Below are 19,231 nucleotides of genomic sequence, written 5' to 3'. Positions count from 1 at the left end.
ACAATCCATTAGTCAGCCTTGGCGTATCCCTCTGCTATAACGCAGAGCAGTTGCTGATGCCTCAGACTGAGAACACAGTAATCACCTTTGGAAGTACCTAGCATTGCTTTGTACCAATTTCTCTGTAGTAGTTTCTGCTGTTACTGTACATAGTCATCACTTGGCCAGCAACTGTTTGTATTACTTGTATAATTGTGATATGCTCTATGAAATAAACTTGAAAGCCTCTGGGGAAAAAAAAAAGAAAAAAGATCTGTGCTCACTTCGGCAGCACATATACTAAAAAAAAAGAAATACTAAGATCTAATTCTCCTAAAAAAATTTTTGTTGTTTAAAAAAAAATTAAAGCTCCTTGAAATTTTGGTTACATTCTAAATTCTTATGTACACAAGGCGCCATTCCTCCTCCTGCATTTGTGTAGTCCTCCTTGAGGATGAATAAATGTGAGCATGTCCTCTCTGCCAGAGGCCCGTCCTATCTTGCCTCAGGACCCACTTTGAGCTGCTGAGCGCCATCCCTGTGCCTGCTTGAGTATTCCCACTGGCAAAACCAGAGAAAATCTCACAGGAAAACCATTTATGGTTCAATAGTTTACTGGCCTAGTATCATGGACCCTTCATACAGGAGACTGATTATAGGCCCAATAAACAGGGATACATTTGATGCTTGATTAAAATGACCACAACAAATCACTAGTACCACTGCTTTCCCTCCATTCTGAGAAGCATATGCCCCAGGCAAGATAAAAACTGAGAGCTCACTTTGCCCTTACCACTAAAGGAACCCCAGGGTGAGGGAATAGAAGGAATATGACCCTAGGACTCAAATCACAATCTTGCCTACTGGCTACCAAAGGACTCTCAAAGAATCCAGTTTTTAGCTCTTTATACTGATCACAAGTTAGTGTTAACCATTCAGAATCTGCAACATGTGCTACCCTGAAAGACCAGTCCCCTTATAAATACCAGGAAGCCTCAGACCAGTGAACCCATGTGCCCTGTTGCAGGAAGGCATACTTCCCTGTCTTTTTTTTTTTTTGTGGTACCAGGGATCGAACTCTGGTCCTTGCAGCAGGCGGCAAAACCACTGAGCTAAATCCCCAGCCCTTTCCTGCTTTTTCTTGACCCTGAGGTGGAGAGCTGGGTACTTCATGTTTAGGACACTTGGTTACAGTGAACAAATATGGCTCCATTGGTTCTCGTTGGACTAAACATGAGAACCATGTGGTTGTCATGTCTGCTGGATCCCCCAAGTAACCACTGTCATCTCTGCCCTAGGCCTACCGGTACCTGGAAGAGATGCGGAAGAAACTCCCTTCTGCCAACATGGCATACTACGTGGATCAGCGAACCATGGACACCGTGTACCGGGCCCTGGGCCTCCCTCTGACACACATGCTACCTGAGCGGACCCACCACAACAGCATAGAGGACCAGGAGGAGGTGGTAGAAGAGGTAGACAATGACCCTTGAGGGATCTCAGTACCTAGCCACCTGACCTGTCTCCTGCTCCTCCTGGGAAAGCTGCTTCTGGAATCTTCCAGGCATCAGTAGTGGCAGAGGCAGCTTTTATGTTGAAAACCCCAATTTATTGTCACATCTAAGCAGGGCTGGAGGAACAGGAGGGAGCACTGCTCTGTCTTCTCATCTCCATGTACAAAAGGAAGGCAACCCTGTATTTTCAATCATCCCCCAGTACTCCTGCCTCTGGCAGCTGGGTGGCTCCCATGGATTTCTGGTTTAGCTCCTTTGAGGGAACTTGGATTCATCTTTTCCATGTTTTACCAACTAGACTATGGAGCCTAGGAAAATTCTAGAACTTCACAACTGAGACTGTACCTGGGGGTTGGAGACACCTGTTACTAACTATACACAATAGGCTACTTCCTAGCAGGGATCACCATGGCCAGGCCTGAGCCCTGACAGCTGTGTGCTTTGGTCACCAGCATGGGGAACAGGTATACCAAGCCCTACACATTGCCTGATGACACTCCTATGACTCATAAAGGCTATTTTCTGAGACCCGTGTCGTTATTCCCCACTGCACCTGAGTCTGTGTAGAAGCTGACATCTCCACCCATTGAGAACCACAAAGGAGGGCTTCATGACACTGCTGCCCTGTTTATTCTCCCAGGGACCCAGTGATGAGAAGCCCACAAGAGGGCCAAGTCTGCTCTGCTGGTCTGGCACCCCCACATGAGGGTGTTGGGGCCCCTGAACAACTACCTCCTCTTCCATTCTATGGCTTTCTCAGTGTAGTTTCCCTCAACGTAGCTCCAGTACAGCATTCTGGCTGCCCTATCCTGTGGAAGGCAGTGTGAGGCCTTGCCAGGCTATAGGCAGCTGTAGGGGTGGGGTGCAGGCTTTGTTGCATGTGCGCACAGTACCCCATCACCATCCAGACCTGGGTGTGCTCCATAGCCCAGAGGCTGCCCCAGCTCCATTCTTTGGACCCTCCGTCTTCCTGGTGGCAGTGGTCCAGCTGGGCCTTGAATAGTGGGAAGCCTCGAGGACTAATGAGAGAGGGGAAGGAGCCTGTCCTTGAGTCTCTCCAAAAGCAGCAGAGCCCTCACTGCTTGCTCCCTGCAGTCCTCATCCACATCCTTCTCAGCCACATCTGCCAAGGTAAGAAGAAGCAAAAGAGTAGTGCTGCAAGTGTTCTGCATTACCTCTCCTTTCATTATGAGGCCTTCCCTGTGGTGTTCTCTCACGCCTGACGAAAGGCTCTCTACTGGGCTGGGGATTTAGCTCAGTGGTTCCGCCGCCTGCCTTGCAAGCGCAAGGGCCCAAGTTCAATCCCCAGTACCAAAAAAAAAAAAAAAAAGGCTCTCTACTGTATCCCTCTGTGGGCCTTATGATCAGCCAGGTGATGTAGATGCCTCCTTCGGAAGGGAGGGCCCAGCAATGGGCAGGTCACATGGCCAGCGTACAAGTCTGCTGGACACCAGTGTGGAGTTGGTGCTGGTGCCCCCACCACCAAGCCTCACGTAAGTACAGGAAAGATGGACCAGGGCCTATGCATGAGCTTGGAACTCTCCCTGCAGCACCTCCTCTGCAGACTGTGCAGAAGAAAAGCCCTAAGGAGTTCACTAAAGGGGCCACCTACCACCTGGTAGTCAGATGTTACCAGCCTGGGGAAGGCTTGGGGAAGGCTTAGGGAAGGAAGCGGGTCTTGGGGTCTGGAATCACAGACTGCCCCATTACTCTTGGGGGATGGAACTACCATTCAAGGGCTCTCACCATTGCCTCAGTCTTGGGACCTGGTGAACTACCAGGAAGCTCCACTATCACCAGGTTACTTCCCAAGACCAGAATGAAACTGCAGGCAAAGGAAGATCCTTTCAGAATGATGACCTGTGCCCAATGGTGGTGCTGCCCTGACCCTGTGCCTCCCTGTCTAGATATTCTATCCATGGGGTTCCCCGGGCAGTCATGTGGGTGAAGAGTGGGCTGTCTATAGGCCTAGCTCAAGAACTTGGAAGGGTCACAGTGTCTACAGCTGACTTTTTTAAAAAGGGAAAAGAGACAAGACATAGCAAAACACTGTACTGGTGAATCTGGGTGGAGGTTCCTGCCATTCTTCTATCCACATCACCTTTTTGTATATGGGATTCATCTGAAGGGACCTCTGCAGGATTCCCCAAAGTGACCATGACAATGACATATCCCCCTCATGCACACTACATGGGCCACTGTGATGCTCAGCACAAGCAAAGATTCAGACTGGTTAGCCCATACCTGGGCTGCTCTAGCCACTTCACGTGCCTTGATGACCTCCTGCCCCTGTTGACACAGCCCGGGCCGACACTCACCTGCCAACCAGGACCTGGCTTCCAGCAGCTCATCAGACAGGTCCCCTAGCAGTCGCTCAGCAGGTACACTGAGTAGGATGGAAGATACAGCAGACAGTAGGCCCCTGCGCACATAGCTACCAAGCAAAAAGTGGGAAAGGTGAAATACAGCTTTAGGGATGGAGCTGCAAACTGACACGGCTGGCACCACAGGGACAGCACCCTGGGTCAGGGAGACCTCCCACCCCCCCAAGTCCAGCAGACCAACTTGCAACAAGCACACAGTCCTGTACACCCTTGGCCACTAGGCCCACTTCCTATTTAGAAAAGGCCAGGCCAAGCTGCCCTGGAGATCCCACCCTGCCTCAGCCCCACAAGCAACTTACATGTCAACATGGAAACGAAGGACCCACACAAACTCCAGCAGGGCCTTGCCCATGGACACGGCCACCTGAAGATCACCAAGGGGACAGTGGGCAACATGTCCACCATGCTTGTTCCCAACATCTGAAACCCAATAGGGTGGCCGCAGGGCTCGGGCTCATCGGAGCTTATCAGAGCTAAGAGTTGTGTTTGATGCCTTATGGGGCATCCCACAAGCCTGTCACCAGGACTCAGGTGAGGGAACGATGAGCTCCAGTGTGAAGTGCTTCATGTCTATGACCTTGGCCATATTCCCCACCCCCCAGCCCGAGGCAGGACACACAAAGCTCAAGCCTTTTGTGTGAATGCTCAAGGTAATTCCTACACGCCATTGCTGTGAATGAGACATGGCAGGGCCTTCAGCTCACATATCCCAACTCACTGTGGTGTTAATAGCCAGGTACATCAAGGCCGCTAAGGTGTGAGTCAGTCTTCCAAGAACCAACTGGTCGTCTCCCAAAAGATCAAAGGTCACCAGAGGCCTACAACATAGAATTAAGGAAACATTGCAGCCCCAGCACCTCAGGACTGGCTGCCTAACCCCTTGAGCTGCTGGGGGAGACCTCAGGGCTCTGGAAGCTCCACAGAGCCCTACTTTGGTCACCACCCTGGCCCCAAACGGCACCAGGAGGGCCACAAGAAGAAGGCTTTTGGACCCCAAGTCAGGAATGCACCTTTCTCCACCACTGCCTGCCAGTAGGGGAGCCCAAGTCTGCCTGCTGAGCTGGGAGGAGGTGAACAAGTGAAAGCACACTTACAGCACCACCAACTTCTTTGTAAACCCAAAATCCAGGGGCACAGACTAAGGCCCTTCCACAAAGCTCAATGACAAAGGGAAACTTCGAGAAAATTCCATGTCAAAAGCTTTGTAAGCAACACACTCCTGCCCAGAGTCCCACCTCAGACCTTATCCTGCAACTCCACCTGTCCATAGGGCTATGCCAAAGGGTCCAGAAAACATGCTCACCTGTCGAAGTGTTGAATGAGGGGGAAGAAGAAGTATCCAGCCACAGAGTTGAATTCACTGGGGCTACTTGCCAGTTCCCTCCGGGGAAAGCCCTGCTAAAAACATATGTGCATTCAGAGGTTTGAGGCCCCACCCACTCTCTGCAGGTCACCTAAGCCCAAAGCTGCATAGGCCAGGCCTTGTGCTGAGTTCCCAACCTCCTCCTCCATGGCCCTATACAGAGGGCAGTGGGACTCAAGACTGCTGCAACTGGGAAAATGCCTGGGGCCTGGAACAGGGAGTCCTGACCCTGTTCATGTAACATTCAGGATGGACAGTCCTTGTGGTAGGCCGTCCTGGGTGCTGTGAGATGCTGAGCAGCCTCTTGGCCTCTGTCCCACCCCCATGGTCACTAAAACAGCCTCCAGACATCTCCTGACATCCCAAGACAGGGCAAGACCACCATGGTTGAACACCCTTGGCCACCCACCAGGTCATCAGTTTCTGACCTAGCACTCCTGGGACCCTTTCACTTCCATATTCATATTCACATCTTTAAACCACACTGGTCTCACTAGGCTCAGTTTGCAACATAAACTGTCTCTCCTTGGAGCCCTAACACTGGCACCAGGATCCAGCTGCCGTCTCAGTTTGGATGTTGCCTGTAGGGATATGACTACTCATTTGCCACCCCAAATCCCCACACCTACAATGACCTGACCAGAGTCCCAGCTGACCTTGGAAAACCGCCGGGTCTTGCTTCTGATTCTCTCTTCCACAACTGTTCGCCAGCCAGAAACTCCAGTGCAGTCAGCCTGAGAGGTAGCCAGTACTGGGGCTCCAGAGCCACAGGACACCTGCTGGGTAGGCCTCTTAAGGTGCCCTGGCCGAGATAGCTCCTGGGCTGACAGAGTCAAGACCTAGAGAAGAAGGACCCAGGGTAGTGCCACAGCTCTGAGAATGATGTAAAAAGTTATCAGCCAAGTGCCCACAGAACCCAGACTAGCAGCAGTAGCCAGCATCCCAGGGGACTTCCAAGTGTCTCTGAAGCTCTGTACTCTACTGGGCAGGTGGCTGGGAGTTCCCTCAAGACAAGGAACACCCAGACTCGGGGACCATCCTCCCTAAACCTGTCTCAAAAGACAAAAAATAAATAAAACTAGACAAAGGAGTCTTGTACAACACTGGCAATATGCTGAACATCACTTGATTGTTCACTGTGAGATGATGCATTCTTGCTGTTTTCTTAGATGGTAAAACATAAAATTCATCATTTAACACTTTTTTTTGAGACAGGGTCTCACTAGGTAGTCCAGGTTGGCCTTGAACTCATGGCAATCCTTCTACCTCACCCTCCCAAGTGCTGGATTAGAGGCATACATCACCATGCCTGGCCACTTTAACCATTCTTCAGCATACACCTCAGTGACATTAAGCACATTCACATGCAGTTATCACCATCCATCTATAGCACTTTTCAGTTTTCCCATGTGGAAACTCTGTCATTACACACTGACCACCCCAGGCCCTAGCAACCACCCTCTGTGCTTGCCGACCCTGGACAGTTCACATGTATGCAGTCACACCCCATGTCCTGTGGCATTAACATGTTGTTGAGGTTCATTCATGTTATAACATATGTTACACCTTTATTCTTTTTTGTAACTGGATAATGTCCAGCCATAGAAGACCTTTTTTTGGTTTTTGAGACATAGTCTCGCTATGTACATAAGTACTCCAGGCTGGCCTTGAACTCATTATGTAGCCCAGGCTGGCCTCAAATTCACAGTGATCCCTCCTGCCTCAGCCTCCCAAGTACTGGGACTATAGGCATGCACCACCACCCCCAGCTTGTTTACCTTTATTTTTTTTTTTTTTGAGTTTTTCCATTTTTAATATTTGGTTAAACAAAATACATCTTTTGTAAACAAACCCAGCACAAGGCCAACAAAAAAAGGGAACAAAAGCAAGAAAAACAAAGCCTAGGGTTGCCCCTTACTGGGCATCAGGGTCAGGCCTGCTCCCTTCCTTAAAGGAGTGGGCTTTCCGCCCTTGGGCATCAGCATGGGTCCCCGTTCCTAAGCACCAGAATTGGATATGAACAGAGAAACCAGCCCTGAAATGTTGAAGCGTCTTTGCACATTCCATTGGCTCGTGGACTCCATGTGCATGGGACTCTGAAGTGCCATTTGCACAGGCCCGAGAAAATTTGTGGAGAGGAGTTTCCTCCTCCCAGGAAATGGCTTACTATCACTGACAGTGCCAATGGACCCACAGTCCTGCTTGTGACAGTCAGCAAGGTTGGCTGTAACTTCCTGCCTGGTGTGGTTGGAATGTCACTGTGCAGGGGGAAAGAGCTCCCTGTGGTGCCAAGCAGGTCTGGTGTATAAAATGGTGCAGAAGAGACCATCGCCAGTTGCTGAGAGGGCATAATGCAGTTGCCACTTGGGGCCTCTTGTTACGCGGCATAAAAAACGGCCTTGTTGGATTGAAGATACATGTGCAGAAAAAGTGCTGGTGTAAACAGGCACTCCAGTCACAGTGGGGAGCAAACCTAGGCTTCCCCTGTGAAGCTTGCTGAGGATCAACATGCAAGCCCCAGGCTGGCTCTGCTGCTGGAGAGAAGTCTGGCCAGTGGGGCAGCCTTCCAACCTGCCAAGACCATGGATCTGGAAGGGCTGGCCATGTCACCCCTACCTGCCCACCTGTTCTGTTGTTTACCTTTAAATGATGAATTTTATAGTGCCTAAAATACATCAGTAAAACTATTACTTAAAATGAAGAACTCAGTCACTGGAGCCCCAGCCCCTGCACTGGAGAACACAGGCTCTGCTCACATGGTACACTGAGGCTGCCCAGAGTTCTTAGGTCTACAACAAAGAAGCCTGGAGAGCCCTTTGGTCACTGTCCATGTAGACTTTTTTTGATACCAGGGATCGAACTCTGCACCTTGCTCTTGCCAGGCAGGCGCTGTGCCGCTGAGCTAAATCTCTGACCCTGTCCATGTAGATTTTTGACCTCCCCACCTTAAGGTAACTTGGACCTGACCAGGGTGCGGGGCGGGGGGGGGGGGGGTGTGCAGGGCACTTACATCCAGGATATCCAAGCGCTGCCTTAGGCTGTAGTTCAGGGCGTAGAACTGTGAGGTCAGATATTCAGCCACCTGAGCCCAAAGGAGAGGCTACTGTGGACCAGGACCCCAAAGGCCCTCCAGGTACCACACAGCCAACCCAGGCACAAAACAGGCCCACCTACACTGGGACTCACCCGGGCTGGGTCCATGACTATGACAGCCACCAGGGCTCTCTGGCGCAGACCCTCAAATCCCGACACACAGGTCCTCTCCTCCAGGTGCAGCAGTACCTTGGCTAGCTCCACACTTACCTGTACTCAGGGGTCAAGAGTCAGGGAACCTTCAGGTTCTGGCCACCTAACCCAGTGGCCCCAATGCTGCCCTCAAATCAGAGCTCAGGCTCCCTGCCTGCCAGCCCACCCCAGCAGAGACTAGGTCACAGGCCTAGGGGACACAGCAGACAGCAGGATGCTCCACCCTTCCATGGCCCAGGATGTAGATGGCACCGAGGACTTGCCACCAGAGAACTTTCCAACCTCCCCCTCTTCCCTGACAACCCACACTGCTTACCTCTCGAGTGGCCTCAGGGCTCCTGTACACTAGACCCTCAAGGGCCCGCAGGGCTGCCTCCCAGCGCTCCATATCTTCAGATGAGGTCAACACTGCACAAAACCCACACACGATCCAGTCAATATCAGCCCTAACCCTGATAAGCTGGGAGAAGGAGAAGCTGGGAGGCCAAGGGTGTCAGGACAAGGCCTGGCAACTGGCTCCAGGACAATATGAAGATGGGGCTCAGGAACCTTCAGAGATCTGCCACCCCAGTTAGGCCCACCTTCCATGCAGTCCCGGACATACAAGGGTGCCTTGTTGCTCTTCAGCTCTATGTCCCCTGACATGTCATAGGGGATAAACTCATCGTCACTGTGACAAAATAAAACAGACACTGGAACCACTCACCCTAATGGGAGAAAGCTCAGCCTCCATGCCCCTTCAACTTGCCCGTCCTCAAAAGCACATCCTAATGATGCTGGACATTAATATTCTCACAGCCCCGAAGCTTCAGGGAGCACTGAGAAGCTGAGGCTGCAGCACGCCAGGGACCCCACAAGCACTTGTTGAGCATGCTGAGCGTGAGGACATGGGCAGCACACAACCCCAGCAGATGCCTCCTTTTGTGCTGACCTGTCGAGAATCTCCTACCATCCAGGCCACAGAGCTACCCCTCAGCCATCATTTGGGCTCAGCAGAGACTAGAGGAGCCCTGCCCTACCTGTCCAGGTCTGAGTCAGAGCCTTGTGGCCCAACTTGGGGGTCACTCCCGTTGGCAGACTCTACACCATCATCCATGGTCTTTGCAAGGGTCTCTGAGGCAGTGGGGGCTGGTGCTGAACCTCTAGGAAATGAGGAGAAATACAGCCTTCAAGGGTCACCCATGTCAGCATCAGGCTTATCACTTCCCACAGAGACGCCCCTATCACTTCTACCCATATCCTCCCTGACTTCTGCCCTGGGGACTAGAATCCAGAATGACAAGACACACTCAGGGTGGGGATGGGCATACGGAGATCCTCACCCTGCCAATACGGTGCTGCTGTCCGAAGTCCCGGGGATGGCCAAGGCCAGCAGCTCACGGCTCAGCTCATCATCTTCATACTACAAGTACAGACACTGGAGTGACACCTGGCAGCTTACAGAGGCCACTTCATCACCGACAGATACAGCAGAGCCAGGTCCTCCTTTCCAACCATCCACGTCTCACTCAGCAGCCTTCCCCCACAGCCAGTCACCTTTGCTCTTTTAAAACACTTTCTAGGGCCAGGGATTTAGCTCAGTGGTTCCGACGCCTTCTCGCAAGCGCAATGTCCTGAGTTTGATCCCCGGTACCAAAATAAAATAAAATAAAATAAAATAAAAAACCTTCCACATGTTCACCTCAAGCTGAAGCCAGAAAGCCACTTGTTCCTGAGGAAATGGGGATCCCTAGGGGATTGACACCCATGAGGACTTCCCAAGAACTCAAGATATAGAAGAAAGGATGTCTGCCAGCACATAGAAGGCCAGGCAAGTGAGGAACCTGTGCTGGACATGCCAGATGGTTCCTACTCAGTGGGCAGCAGAGAGGCCGATCCCCTACTGCCCACTAAGACCAGCCCTAAGGCAACAGCTCCCTTCATCCCACCTCCCTTGGATTCCTACATAGACAAAATCTGGAAAGGTATCCAGGGATTCTTCCCCTTCGAGCACGTGCTCATGCTTGCCCCTGACCTCACATGGTCCCACCTGCTGCCCCTCAAGCCTTGGCCCTCAGGCCAAAATGGGACTCAAAAGCCCGGACCCCAGGAAGGTGAGATGCTTGTCAGGCTGGACTGAGAGCCAGGGTATCCCAGGGTTCCACCACCCAAAGAGGACACAGACAAGGTGACCCTGCTCACCTGGAATTTCAGGGGGGGGCCCTCAGGATGGATCTGGGAACTGATGATCTCTGCCACAATCATACCCAGGCGGCGCACAGTGGGAAGACTGCTGTCAAGGTGGCACTTCACACCTGCCATCATGCTGGCCAGCAATTCTGGAAGTACCAGACATGCACCCTGAGGGTTCCTTGAGATACCCAGGATAGGGGTGTGCTCACACAGCCTACTCACCATCCTGACTGTCCCGAAGCTCTGGCTCCCTTAGGTGTGCCAGGCAGATTAGGATGGCTGCGCTCAGATAGTGCTGCTGTGTCACAGGTGCATGTCGAACAGCACTGCTGCTGCCCCATGTCTCCAGCAACTCTTTCAGTGCCTGCAGGAAGCACAGCCCACCTGGTCAGGAAGCAGCTCTTCCACAGGCCAGACCATCCTCACCAGCATCCAGACCCTCCCACCCAAGACCTCTGCCCATTCCTTCCACATGGACAGCATAGGAACCAGAGACAGAGCACTCACCTGTATAAGGAGCGGCCGCCGCTGGCTGTCCATGGCCAAATACCCCAGCAGGCTCTGAAGCATGGGTGTCTACAACAAAAGCTGGCATCCTGTCTACCAGACAGAGATGGCCCTCTGGCCAGATGCCACCCGCACAGGGGCTCCCAAGGGCCCAGAAGCCCAGGATGAAGAACAGGTCTGGACCAAGGGCAGGGGACAGGGAGTGCAGAGGCTACCCTTCACCTCCCAGTAAGAGGGACCCACCAGGAAGCTCTACTCTCCCACAAGACTGGAAGCATGAGCTTCTCAGGGGCATGCTCCACTTCTGCATTCATCAGTTTGGGGACATAATTTTCTAAGGAAATTTTCCATTTCATCCAAGTTTGAAATCTGACTGCCATTCAGCTATGTGCTATCAGATTTCCTGGTTCCATTTCATAGTAGAGGTCGCCCTCTCCACTGTAGGGTTGGGCTTCTCAGCTGCTTTTGACTCTACACATCTTGCACCAGCTTCCACCCCAAATAAACCTAATGCCAGCACAGCCTGCCTGGCACCAGCTTCTACTTTTCTCTGGGTTCCTTCCTTTTTTTTTTTTTTTGGTACTGGGGATCGAACTCGGGTCCTTGCGCTTGCGCAGCAGGTGGCAAAACCACTGAGCTAAATCCCCGGCCCTGGGTTCCTTCCTTTTGATAGAACTCTAAGATGTGATTCTCGACTCACATTTCTGTTTACCTCTCTCTTCTTTATTCAAACAGTACAGGAGGTGATAAATTTCTCTGCTCATCCCTACATCAAGCTGATTCCACATGCTTTTATGTGGAACTATTTTATGATGTTCGGGTCTAGGTTCTGCCATTTTTGTTGTTTCTTCCTTGGTCCCTAAATGACTTCATTTAGCAGTAATGTTGTAATTGCTAAATTATTACTTTTTCCTACTGAATTCTAATTCAACAGCTTTGTCTGAAAATGACTGCTGAACCCTTCCTCTAGTACCTGCAGTTTTTGTTTTGTGGCCTTGTCCCATTGGTTTGCTTATGTTCCAACAGTGAACTGTGGGGTTTAGAGGCCTTGAATGTCCTTTATAACCATGGCTGTTCTCTTTTCAGGAGCCTGTGGGGTGTCTCTGGCTCACCTGAAGCCACATTTTCCACCTGCTCCTTGAACAAGGACTGAGTGTGCTTAAGCTCAGAGTTAAGCAACTTCCACCTTCTCCTAGTCATCCTGCAGTAATAGCCAGATGCTAGGCTCTTGAATTCCCAAGGGCTCTCCAGGATTCTACCCCGCTTCAATGCCATGCTGCCAGGTGAGAGTTAGTTTCATTTCCAAATTGGCCACTACACCTTTGATCTCCATACAGGGGCCAAAGTGAGTCTTGTTAACACAGCTCAGTCCGGTCACCTCTGCTCAGATTTTTCAGCTGCCTTCTTCAATCTGGCCTGCTCTCACTACAAGTCCTGCTCTCCTGCCCTGTGGTCACCAAGGGGCCTACTGCCACCTCAGGCCAACTGGCCTTCTTCCCTAATTGGTACCACAGTGCTCAGAGGCCTCCGCTTATTCCTGATCACACCCCTGCTCTGGGCTTGTCTCAGAAAAGACTCTGCAGACTCTGGGGCACTTGCTGGCCTGCTGGGCCCTGTCAGCACCAGACATGCCACACTGTGTATTAACTGTATGCATGTAGCATCTGCCTGCTTGTAACGTGAACTCCATGAAGGGGGACTATGGTTCTTCTGTCCTTAGCTGAACACTCAGCACCCACAGCAGAGCTTGGCACACAGTGGGTGTCTACCAAACATTAGGTGAATAAAAAAACAAGCAAGCTGCAAGGATGCAGTAGGCCCCATGCCACCCCTGGCCACTCTGTAGTCTGGGATTTTCTGTTACTGGCTCTCCCTGGCTCTGACCTGCTGGCCACCCTCTAGTCAGAAACAGGCCCCAGGCCCCAGGGACACAGCAATCATATCCTCGAGGTTGTGCAGACAAGGAGCATATAGCCTCCACGTCAGGACATGTTTACCCCCTCGTGCACATAATGCAGTCAGTAAAGGCATCCTCTTGGGTGGCATCCTCTCAGGTCCCTTGGTCAGGAGGATGGAAGGGCCTGTGAAGCTCTTACTTGGTGCCCAGGCCAAAGCAGGGACCATCAGCATGACAGGGACATGCCTACAACTTCCTGACATTTCCCATGCAACTGACCACTGCTCTAACTACACTCTGCTTGTTTTCTTGTGACACTGGGGGTGAAACACAGGGCTTTGTGCATGCTGAGCCTGAGTGTTTTCTCTAAGCTACACTCACAGCCCCTCTAACTCCCTCTTTTCACAATGGTTCTTCCTGTGACAGGACAGCCTACAGCCCATCCCCTGCCCATCACACTCACCGTGTGCTGGTACTGCAAGAACAGAAGCTTCTGGGTCATCACAAACTGGGCTTTCTTGCTCTTCACCACCAGGTTTCCCAGCAATCGTGACAGAACTTCAGGCCTGCTGAAGCAAGATCAAGAGGGGCCAGGGTTGCAAGGTGGCTGTGGATGTGGGGTCAGAGGTACTGGGAAAAACATGCACACAATGGTGACAGGCCTGGGCTGTGTCACCTGCTCACTGTGGGCCTTCAGGCAAGCCCTTTGACAACTCAGAGTTGATTCTTAGCCTTTCTTCCTCGAGGGAGAACCTGAGCCCCACACTAATCTAAGCACATTAACACAGGATGGCAAGCCCACCCTGAACAACCAAGTCTAGGGCCATGTGCTTCACGCAGAGCAGGACTCAGATCTTTGCTGTAAAGGGCCAGAGGGCACCTACTTTAGGTTGATAGACTAGTCCCCAGCAACAACTCAACTCTGTAGTCTAGGCTGAAAACAGCCCGAGGCAGATAGATAAATAAGTTAGCAGGGCTGTGTGCAGAAACATAAATAAGTTAGCATGGCTGTGTGCCAATAAAACTTTGTTTACAAAAAACACTTTGGCCCAAGGACAAGAATTTCCAGGCCCCTGATCTAGCTTGCAAGCAGAGCCTGCCAAACACCCCAGGCAGTGAAAAGAGACAGGCTTTCTCCCTTGTCACCGAAAATTCCACACAGAAACAAAAAAGTTTAAAAAAAGAAGAAAAAAGGAAAGGGGAAAAAAGCCCTAAAAATTTAGAGAAAGAAACTATGCAAACAGATGCTCAGCCTCAGCACAGGGAAGGGCTAAGCTGGAGACAATCCAAAAGACAGAGGAGATTCTGAACCCTGAGCAATGCTCTGGTGCAAAGTGCTCCTGATAGTTCGAAGCACATTACAAAACCCAAAGTCATGCCATTGGGAGAAGTCCTGGTATCTGGGGGGAGGGGGGCTCTTTTAAACACACCCCAAGAACATACATACACCCTCACCCAGAACCACAGAACACAAAGCATCAAAGTGACACTGGGGAGAGGCCTGTTTGAGGGCAGGCAACCTGGCAGTGCGTGTGAGTGTGCAGATATCCCAGAAGACTGCTTCCAGGAACACAACCTACAGATTCACCTACAACCCAGATTCACCTGCACACATGTATAAGAATGTGAGCAAAAGGAGCCACCATGACGCTGTGTCACAGCCAAAGCTAAAGACAGCTCACAGCCTGGAGGGTGGGACTGCACATCTCTGGAGGGAGGGTGCCATCTCAAATGGAGGATGAAGCAGGAAGAGATACACTAAAGATGAGGAATGTGTGTAAATAAACTCCTGCTGAGCCACCCTCCCAGGGCCTCTGTGGGCGATACTTCTCACACCCTCATGTTCTTCTTGAGCTATTGATAATATCTATACTGTTTTACTAAAAAACAAAAACAAAACCAAAACAGGACCCTTGCTTGCAGCACTGTAAAGAGCTGCAACCTGGACAGAGGTTGTGGTCCACATAGCATGGTCCTGGAGGCCTGGCCAGCTGGAGGTTGCTCTGTGCCATGCTGTGAATATGAATAGAGGCTCCAGGACCAGGCCAAAGGCGCTTCTGGTAACAACAAAAGGTGGTGCCATGGGCACATGCATTTGTACAACTGACCAACATGAAACAGCAGTGCTAAGGGGGGCTAGATACCTGCAACCAAGAACACTTAAGGGGGCACTGTGCTGCAGTATGGCACTCAGGAAAAGCAGCACAGGGGGTTGGCAGCCATGGGAGAACCTGCCCCCCAACTCTAATCCCACTGCTTACCCCGGAGTAGCCTCCACAAGTCCTATCAGCACAGCCTCCATGGTTCGGTCAGGTACTTGCTCCATCAGGCGCCAGCAGACCCGCTGCCACAGGCAGCTGCCCTGGGTGAGCACTGTCAGCTGGGGCACCAACACATCCAGGATCTCTTCTGCAGGGACACACAGAGACCTAAGCCTCAGGAGCTGCCAATGTCTGCAGTCCCTGAGGGCTCACTAATTGGCACAGCCAAGGCCCAGTACCCATATTGCCAGATCTAGGGCCAACTTCAAGAGAGGGGACCCCACTGAGGGCTGGGGTCAGCTTTGCCTGCCACTGCTATGGGACATGAGGTAATTCCTAACCTCCCAGGAGGTAGGGGGACCAGGGGGGAGGGCAGCAGGCAGTGCTCGTCCTAAAGCAGGCAGTACTTACTCTGTCTCCCCTGGATGCAGATCTTCCCCAGGACCCGAGACATGAAGGAGACAGAGCAGTCCAGGCCACCTGGGACAGAAGGCAAGACCAACTGTACAGGTGGTCACTGGGTAAGATAGAGGGAGCACCTGTCTTGGTGGGGAAACCCGCCTGGGGTCCAAATCTGAATGTGAAAACACCAGCTTACTCTGAATGATATGTAAGTACAAATCAATCTCTTGCCAGTCAAAATCTAAATGGCATGGTTTAATTCAAAAGGCCAATGATGGGGCTGGGGATTTAGCTCAGTGGCACTGTGCCTGCCTCGAAAGCACAAGGTGCTGAATTCAATCCCCGGTACAAAAAAAAAAAAAAAGAGCCAACGATGTTTCAAGAATCTCACACACATCTGCTCACTGGGACAAGCCTGATGTTACCAAAGACATGGAGGCATCAAGAGGGGTCCTGGCCAAGGGACTATGGCTGTGTGGGGCAGCACTGGGCTGTGGGCCAGGTAGTAGGTGCTGGAGGGACCCAGGGCACATGTGACCTAAGGATAAGTACTTAAGATCTGCAAAGACAAAGTTGGGCATGGTGGCATACTCCTGCAATTCCAGCACTCAGGAAGCTGAGGCAGAATTGCCATGAATCTGAGACCAGCCTGGGCAACATGGTGAGTTCAAGATGAGTCTGAACTATACAATGAGAACCCTGTTTCAAAAAAAAAGATCTGCAAGGCCTGGGGATTTAGCTCAGTGGCACTGTGCTTGCCTTTCAACCGCAAGGTTGTGAGTTCAATCCCCAGTACCAAAAAAAAAAGATCTGCAAGCTGGGCATGATGGCATAATCCCAGCACTCACGAGGCTAGGGCAAGAGGATCATCAGGAGTTCGAGGGCAGCCTGGGCTACATAGTAAGTTCAGTGCCAAGCTGAACTACAAAGCGAGACTATCTCAAAAAACAAACAAACAAAAATTTCCAAAGATGGAATCCAGTACATCACAGGAAGGACAAGGCAGAAGACTCCAGATGGCACAGACATATTCAGAACCTCCATGAAGTATCAGCTTCTCAAGGTCCTGAGTTCAGAGCCCGGTACCAAAAAAAACCCTTCAACATGTGGGTTGCCATTGTCTGAAAGAGGAGATGTCACTTGATCTGCGTGACAATATCACCCAAACTCCAAAGTCTTCAGAGACCATGAGACTTTCACTAGAGGGGGAGAGGAGGAGGGGACAATGGCCTAAGAAGAGGTACACTGAGGCAGGGGCACCTGCTCACCTCGTAGAGCATCCACAATCCCCTGTAGCACCCGAACCACCTCCTCGCCGAGCAAAGGAAAATAGTTTTGGGGGAAGAACAGGGCCAGGTTGTCCTGCTGCAGGCGGTTGCCCAAGTGATCAGGCAAGCCCACCACCTTGTTAAGCAGTGTCTCCTGCAAGAGGGTGAAGCCAGGCTTCTTCTGTGGCCGACACTGCTCCTCCATCAAAGCTGCCATCCTTCTCTGGCTCAGAAAATTTGCCAGCAGCTGGGCCATCTTCATCAGACAGAAGCTAGGGCTGAACAATAGCAGGAGTATTGGGTGGAATCCCTAAGGCCCCTCTATCTCTGGTACTTCCTTCTAGCAACATGGAATTCCCACAGTCCCTTATTACACAAACAGTCCCAACAACTTTATTATCCCTTATGTTCTAACTCACGAAATGAAGGAAAATACATTGAATTCCACTCCTGAATAACCATTTTCTAGTGGGATATGAGTGGCACTGGGGCCTGTACAGCTGCTTCAGCTTGCAATCACACTGGACACAGCCAACTCCTGCCGACCCATGCCAATTTTAGCGCAGTGCTTGCTTTTTAGCACAGTAACCTCGAAAAACCCAGTTTCTCAAAGAAAGTGTTCTTCCAAGAATTGTCAAGTAATTTTATGTCAAATCTGGGAGCTGCTTGGAGCTAGGAGTCCATGGTAGCCACATGTCCAAGAGGCCCAGCTTCTCTTGAAAGCCTAAAATGTCCCAAGGTGGCCCGAGAGTTGGCTGTGGCACCCAGGGGTCACAGAGTAAAAGACAGGGTCGGGCCAGGGATTTAGCTCAGTGGTTCTGCCACCTGCCTAGCAAGCACAAGGTCCGAGTTTGATCCCCAGTACCAAAAAAAAAAAAGACAGGCCCCTATCAGCTGGGGGAAGTGGAGGTTCTGTATGCAGCATGCACGAGTAATATGAACCCTCCTCCTGTCCTCTGACAAAGTGACAGAGGAGCGAGAGTCTTCCTAAGAGTTGCAGAGGTGGACACACCCAGTCTTGGTGTTCAGCTGTATGCAAGTTCTGTATGTAAGTTCTCTCAACGACACAGAATTTAGAGAACCTGTTGTTCACAATCACTCTGGCCATTCTATGCTTCCCATATCACTGATAACCCCATGATCAGACCAGCCCTGCTCACCCTGCAGTGCTCTCAAGAGCCTCCATCAGTACTAAGAAGGCTTGGTCAGCGGGGCCTTTCAGGAAAAAGCTGTCCCAGAGCTCCTCCAACTGGCCGTCAGGCGACAGCTCCAGCCAGACTGGGCTTAGCTTTATGACCAGACATCTGAGAAAGGCAGAAAAATGGACAGTCGCAAACTCCTCCTGTTCCTCGGGGAGGGCTGGATCCTCCGTTTCTCCCAGATACCGCTTCAGGAACCTCAGGGTGGAAAGAATGAGGCCACAGTCCTCGGAAGACGAAAGGGTGTGAATGGCTTCCCTTACGGTCAGTCGGACCACAGAGAGCGCAGGATCCATCCTACGGACAGGCCTGGGGGTCACAGGAAAGCACAAATCAGAAGGCCAAGAAGCCTAGTCAGTGTCTCCGGGTGCGGGCGAGAAGGTCTTTCTTCAACTCTCTCGGAAACCCGCCTCGGGCCTCCACCCCGCCTCCCCGTTCTCATTCGTTCCTCCTTCCTTCCAGGACTCCCATCCACTCCTAAAGATGCCCTCCCGGCAGGCTGGGCGTCTCCACCCCGCCCAGGTGACACTCCCATGGTCCCAGCGGGTGCCCCGGGCCAGCGGGTAGCGAGTCCGGGAGAGAAGACAACCTTCGATGCGCGGGGCTGCCGCAAGTCCGAGACCCCAAGCGCCAGAAGCCCGGGGAAACCGGGCCGCGAGCGGATACCCCAGGGTGTCTGCAGCAGGCACGCCCCGCCCCCGACCGCGACGTGGCGGAGACAGCGACTCAACTCACTCCAGCCCCTATCCAGACCAGGAAGTGCAGCAGCCGCCACGCTCGTGATCTCGCGCCGCCGATTCCCCGCCGCTGATTCGCTAAGGTCCCGCGGCTCCTGATCCAGCGCCGTCATAGCCGACCGGAGGCCGCGAGCTCCAGTCCCCGCCCTTAGGCGGAGCTGTCGGAATTTTCGAGCGTGAAGGGCAGGCTCCCGCGGGTCCTCAACTACGAATCTGCGAGGACGCCAGCGGCTGCCGCATCTGCGCCTGCGCGGAAAAGGGTGGACGGGGAGGAGCTAATATAAGAACTCCAAAGGGCTGGC

The 19,231-nt window shown here is 51.9% G+C and overlaps 2 protein-coding genes across 10 annotated transcripts in view; one reads left to right on the top strand and one right to left on the bottom strand.

Annotated features, from left to right (window-relative positions):
* Positions 1-2,019, top strand: part of Ift140 (intraflagellar transport 140) — a 95,802-nt gene extending 93,783 nt beyond the window's left edge. For both annotated transcript variants that reach the window (XM_004873746.4, XM_004873744.4), the window contains one exon: positions 1,278-2,019. In XM_004873746.4, the coding sequence (XP_004873803.1) occupies positions 1,278-1,472 (195 nt within the window). In that variant the 3' untranslated portion in view covers positions 1,473-2,019. The remainder of the gene's footprint in view (positions 1-1,277) is intronic.
* On the bottom strand, positions 576-19,176 carry Telo2 (telomere maintenance 2). 8 transcript variants are annotated; one of them, XM_087202812.1, is made up of 22 exons: positions 18,928-19,133; positions 18,391-18,501; positions 18,154-18,297; positions 16,994-17,271; positions 15,735-15,803; positions 15,324-15,471; positions 13,526-13,631; positions 11,166-11,234; positions 10,881-11,022; positions 10,668-10,804; positions 9,809-9,888; positions 9,506-9,628; positions 9,068-9,156; positions 8,803-8,894; positions 8,427-8,543; positions 8,251-8,322; positions 5,897-6,079; positions 5,181-5,272; positions 4,596-4,695; positions 4,177-4,241; positions 3,812-3,927; positions 576-2,616 (listed from the first exon to the last, which is right to left on the bottom strand). In XM_087202812.1, exons 2-22 carry the CDS (start codon positions 18,486-18,488, stop codon positions 2,513-2,515), a joined length of 2,424 nt encoding a protein of 807 aa, XP_087058938.1. In that variant the 5' UTR covers positions 18,489-18,501; positions 18,928-19,133; the 3' UTR covers positions 576-2,512. The 8 variants fall into 8 exon arrangements, 7 of the variants coding, with proteins under 7 accessions (XP_087058938.1, XP_087058937.1, XP_021107066.1 ...); XM_087202811.1 differs by having other exon boundaries at positions 5,181-5,275; positions 18,928-19,079; XM_021251407.2 differs by having other exon boundaries at positions 5,181-5,275; positions 18,154-18,501; positions 18,928-19,176.
* Between the last annotated feature and the right edge of the window lie 55 nt (positions 19,177-19,231).

Source organism: Heterocephalus glaber, unplaced genomic scaffold (genome assembly GCF_053883595.1).
Source record: "Heterocephalus glaber isolate CG9 unplaced genomic scaffold, H.glaber_assembly_v1.0 deba00001781, whole genome shotgun sequence".
NCBI lineage: Eukaryota > Metazoa > Chordata > Mammalia > Rodentia > Bathyergidae > Heterocephalus > Heterocephalus glaber.
The sequence above is the reverse complement of the archived record's forward strand: the minus strand, read 5'-3'. Positions and strand labels throughout refer to the sequence as shown.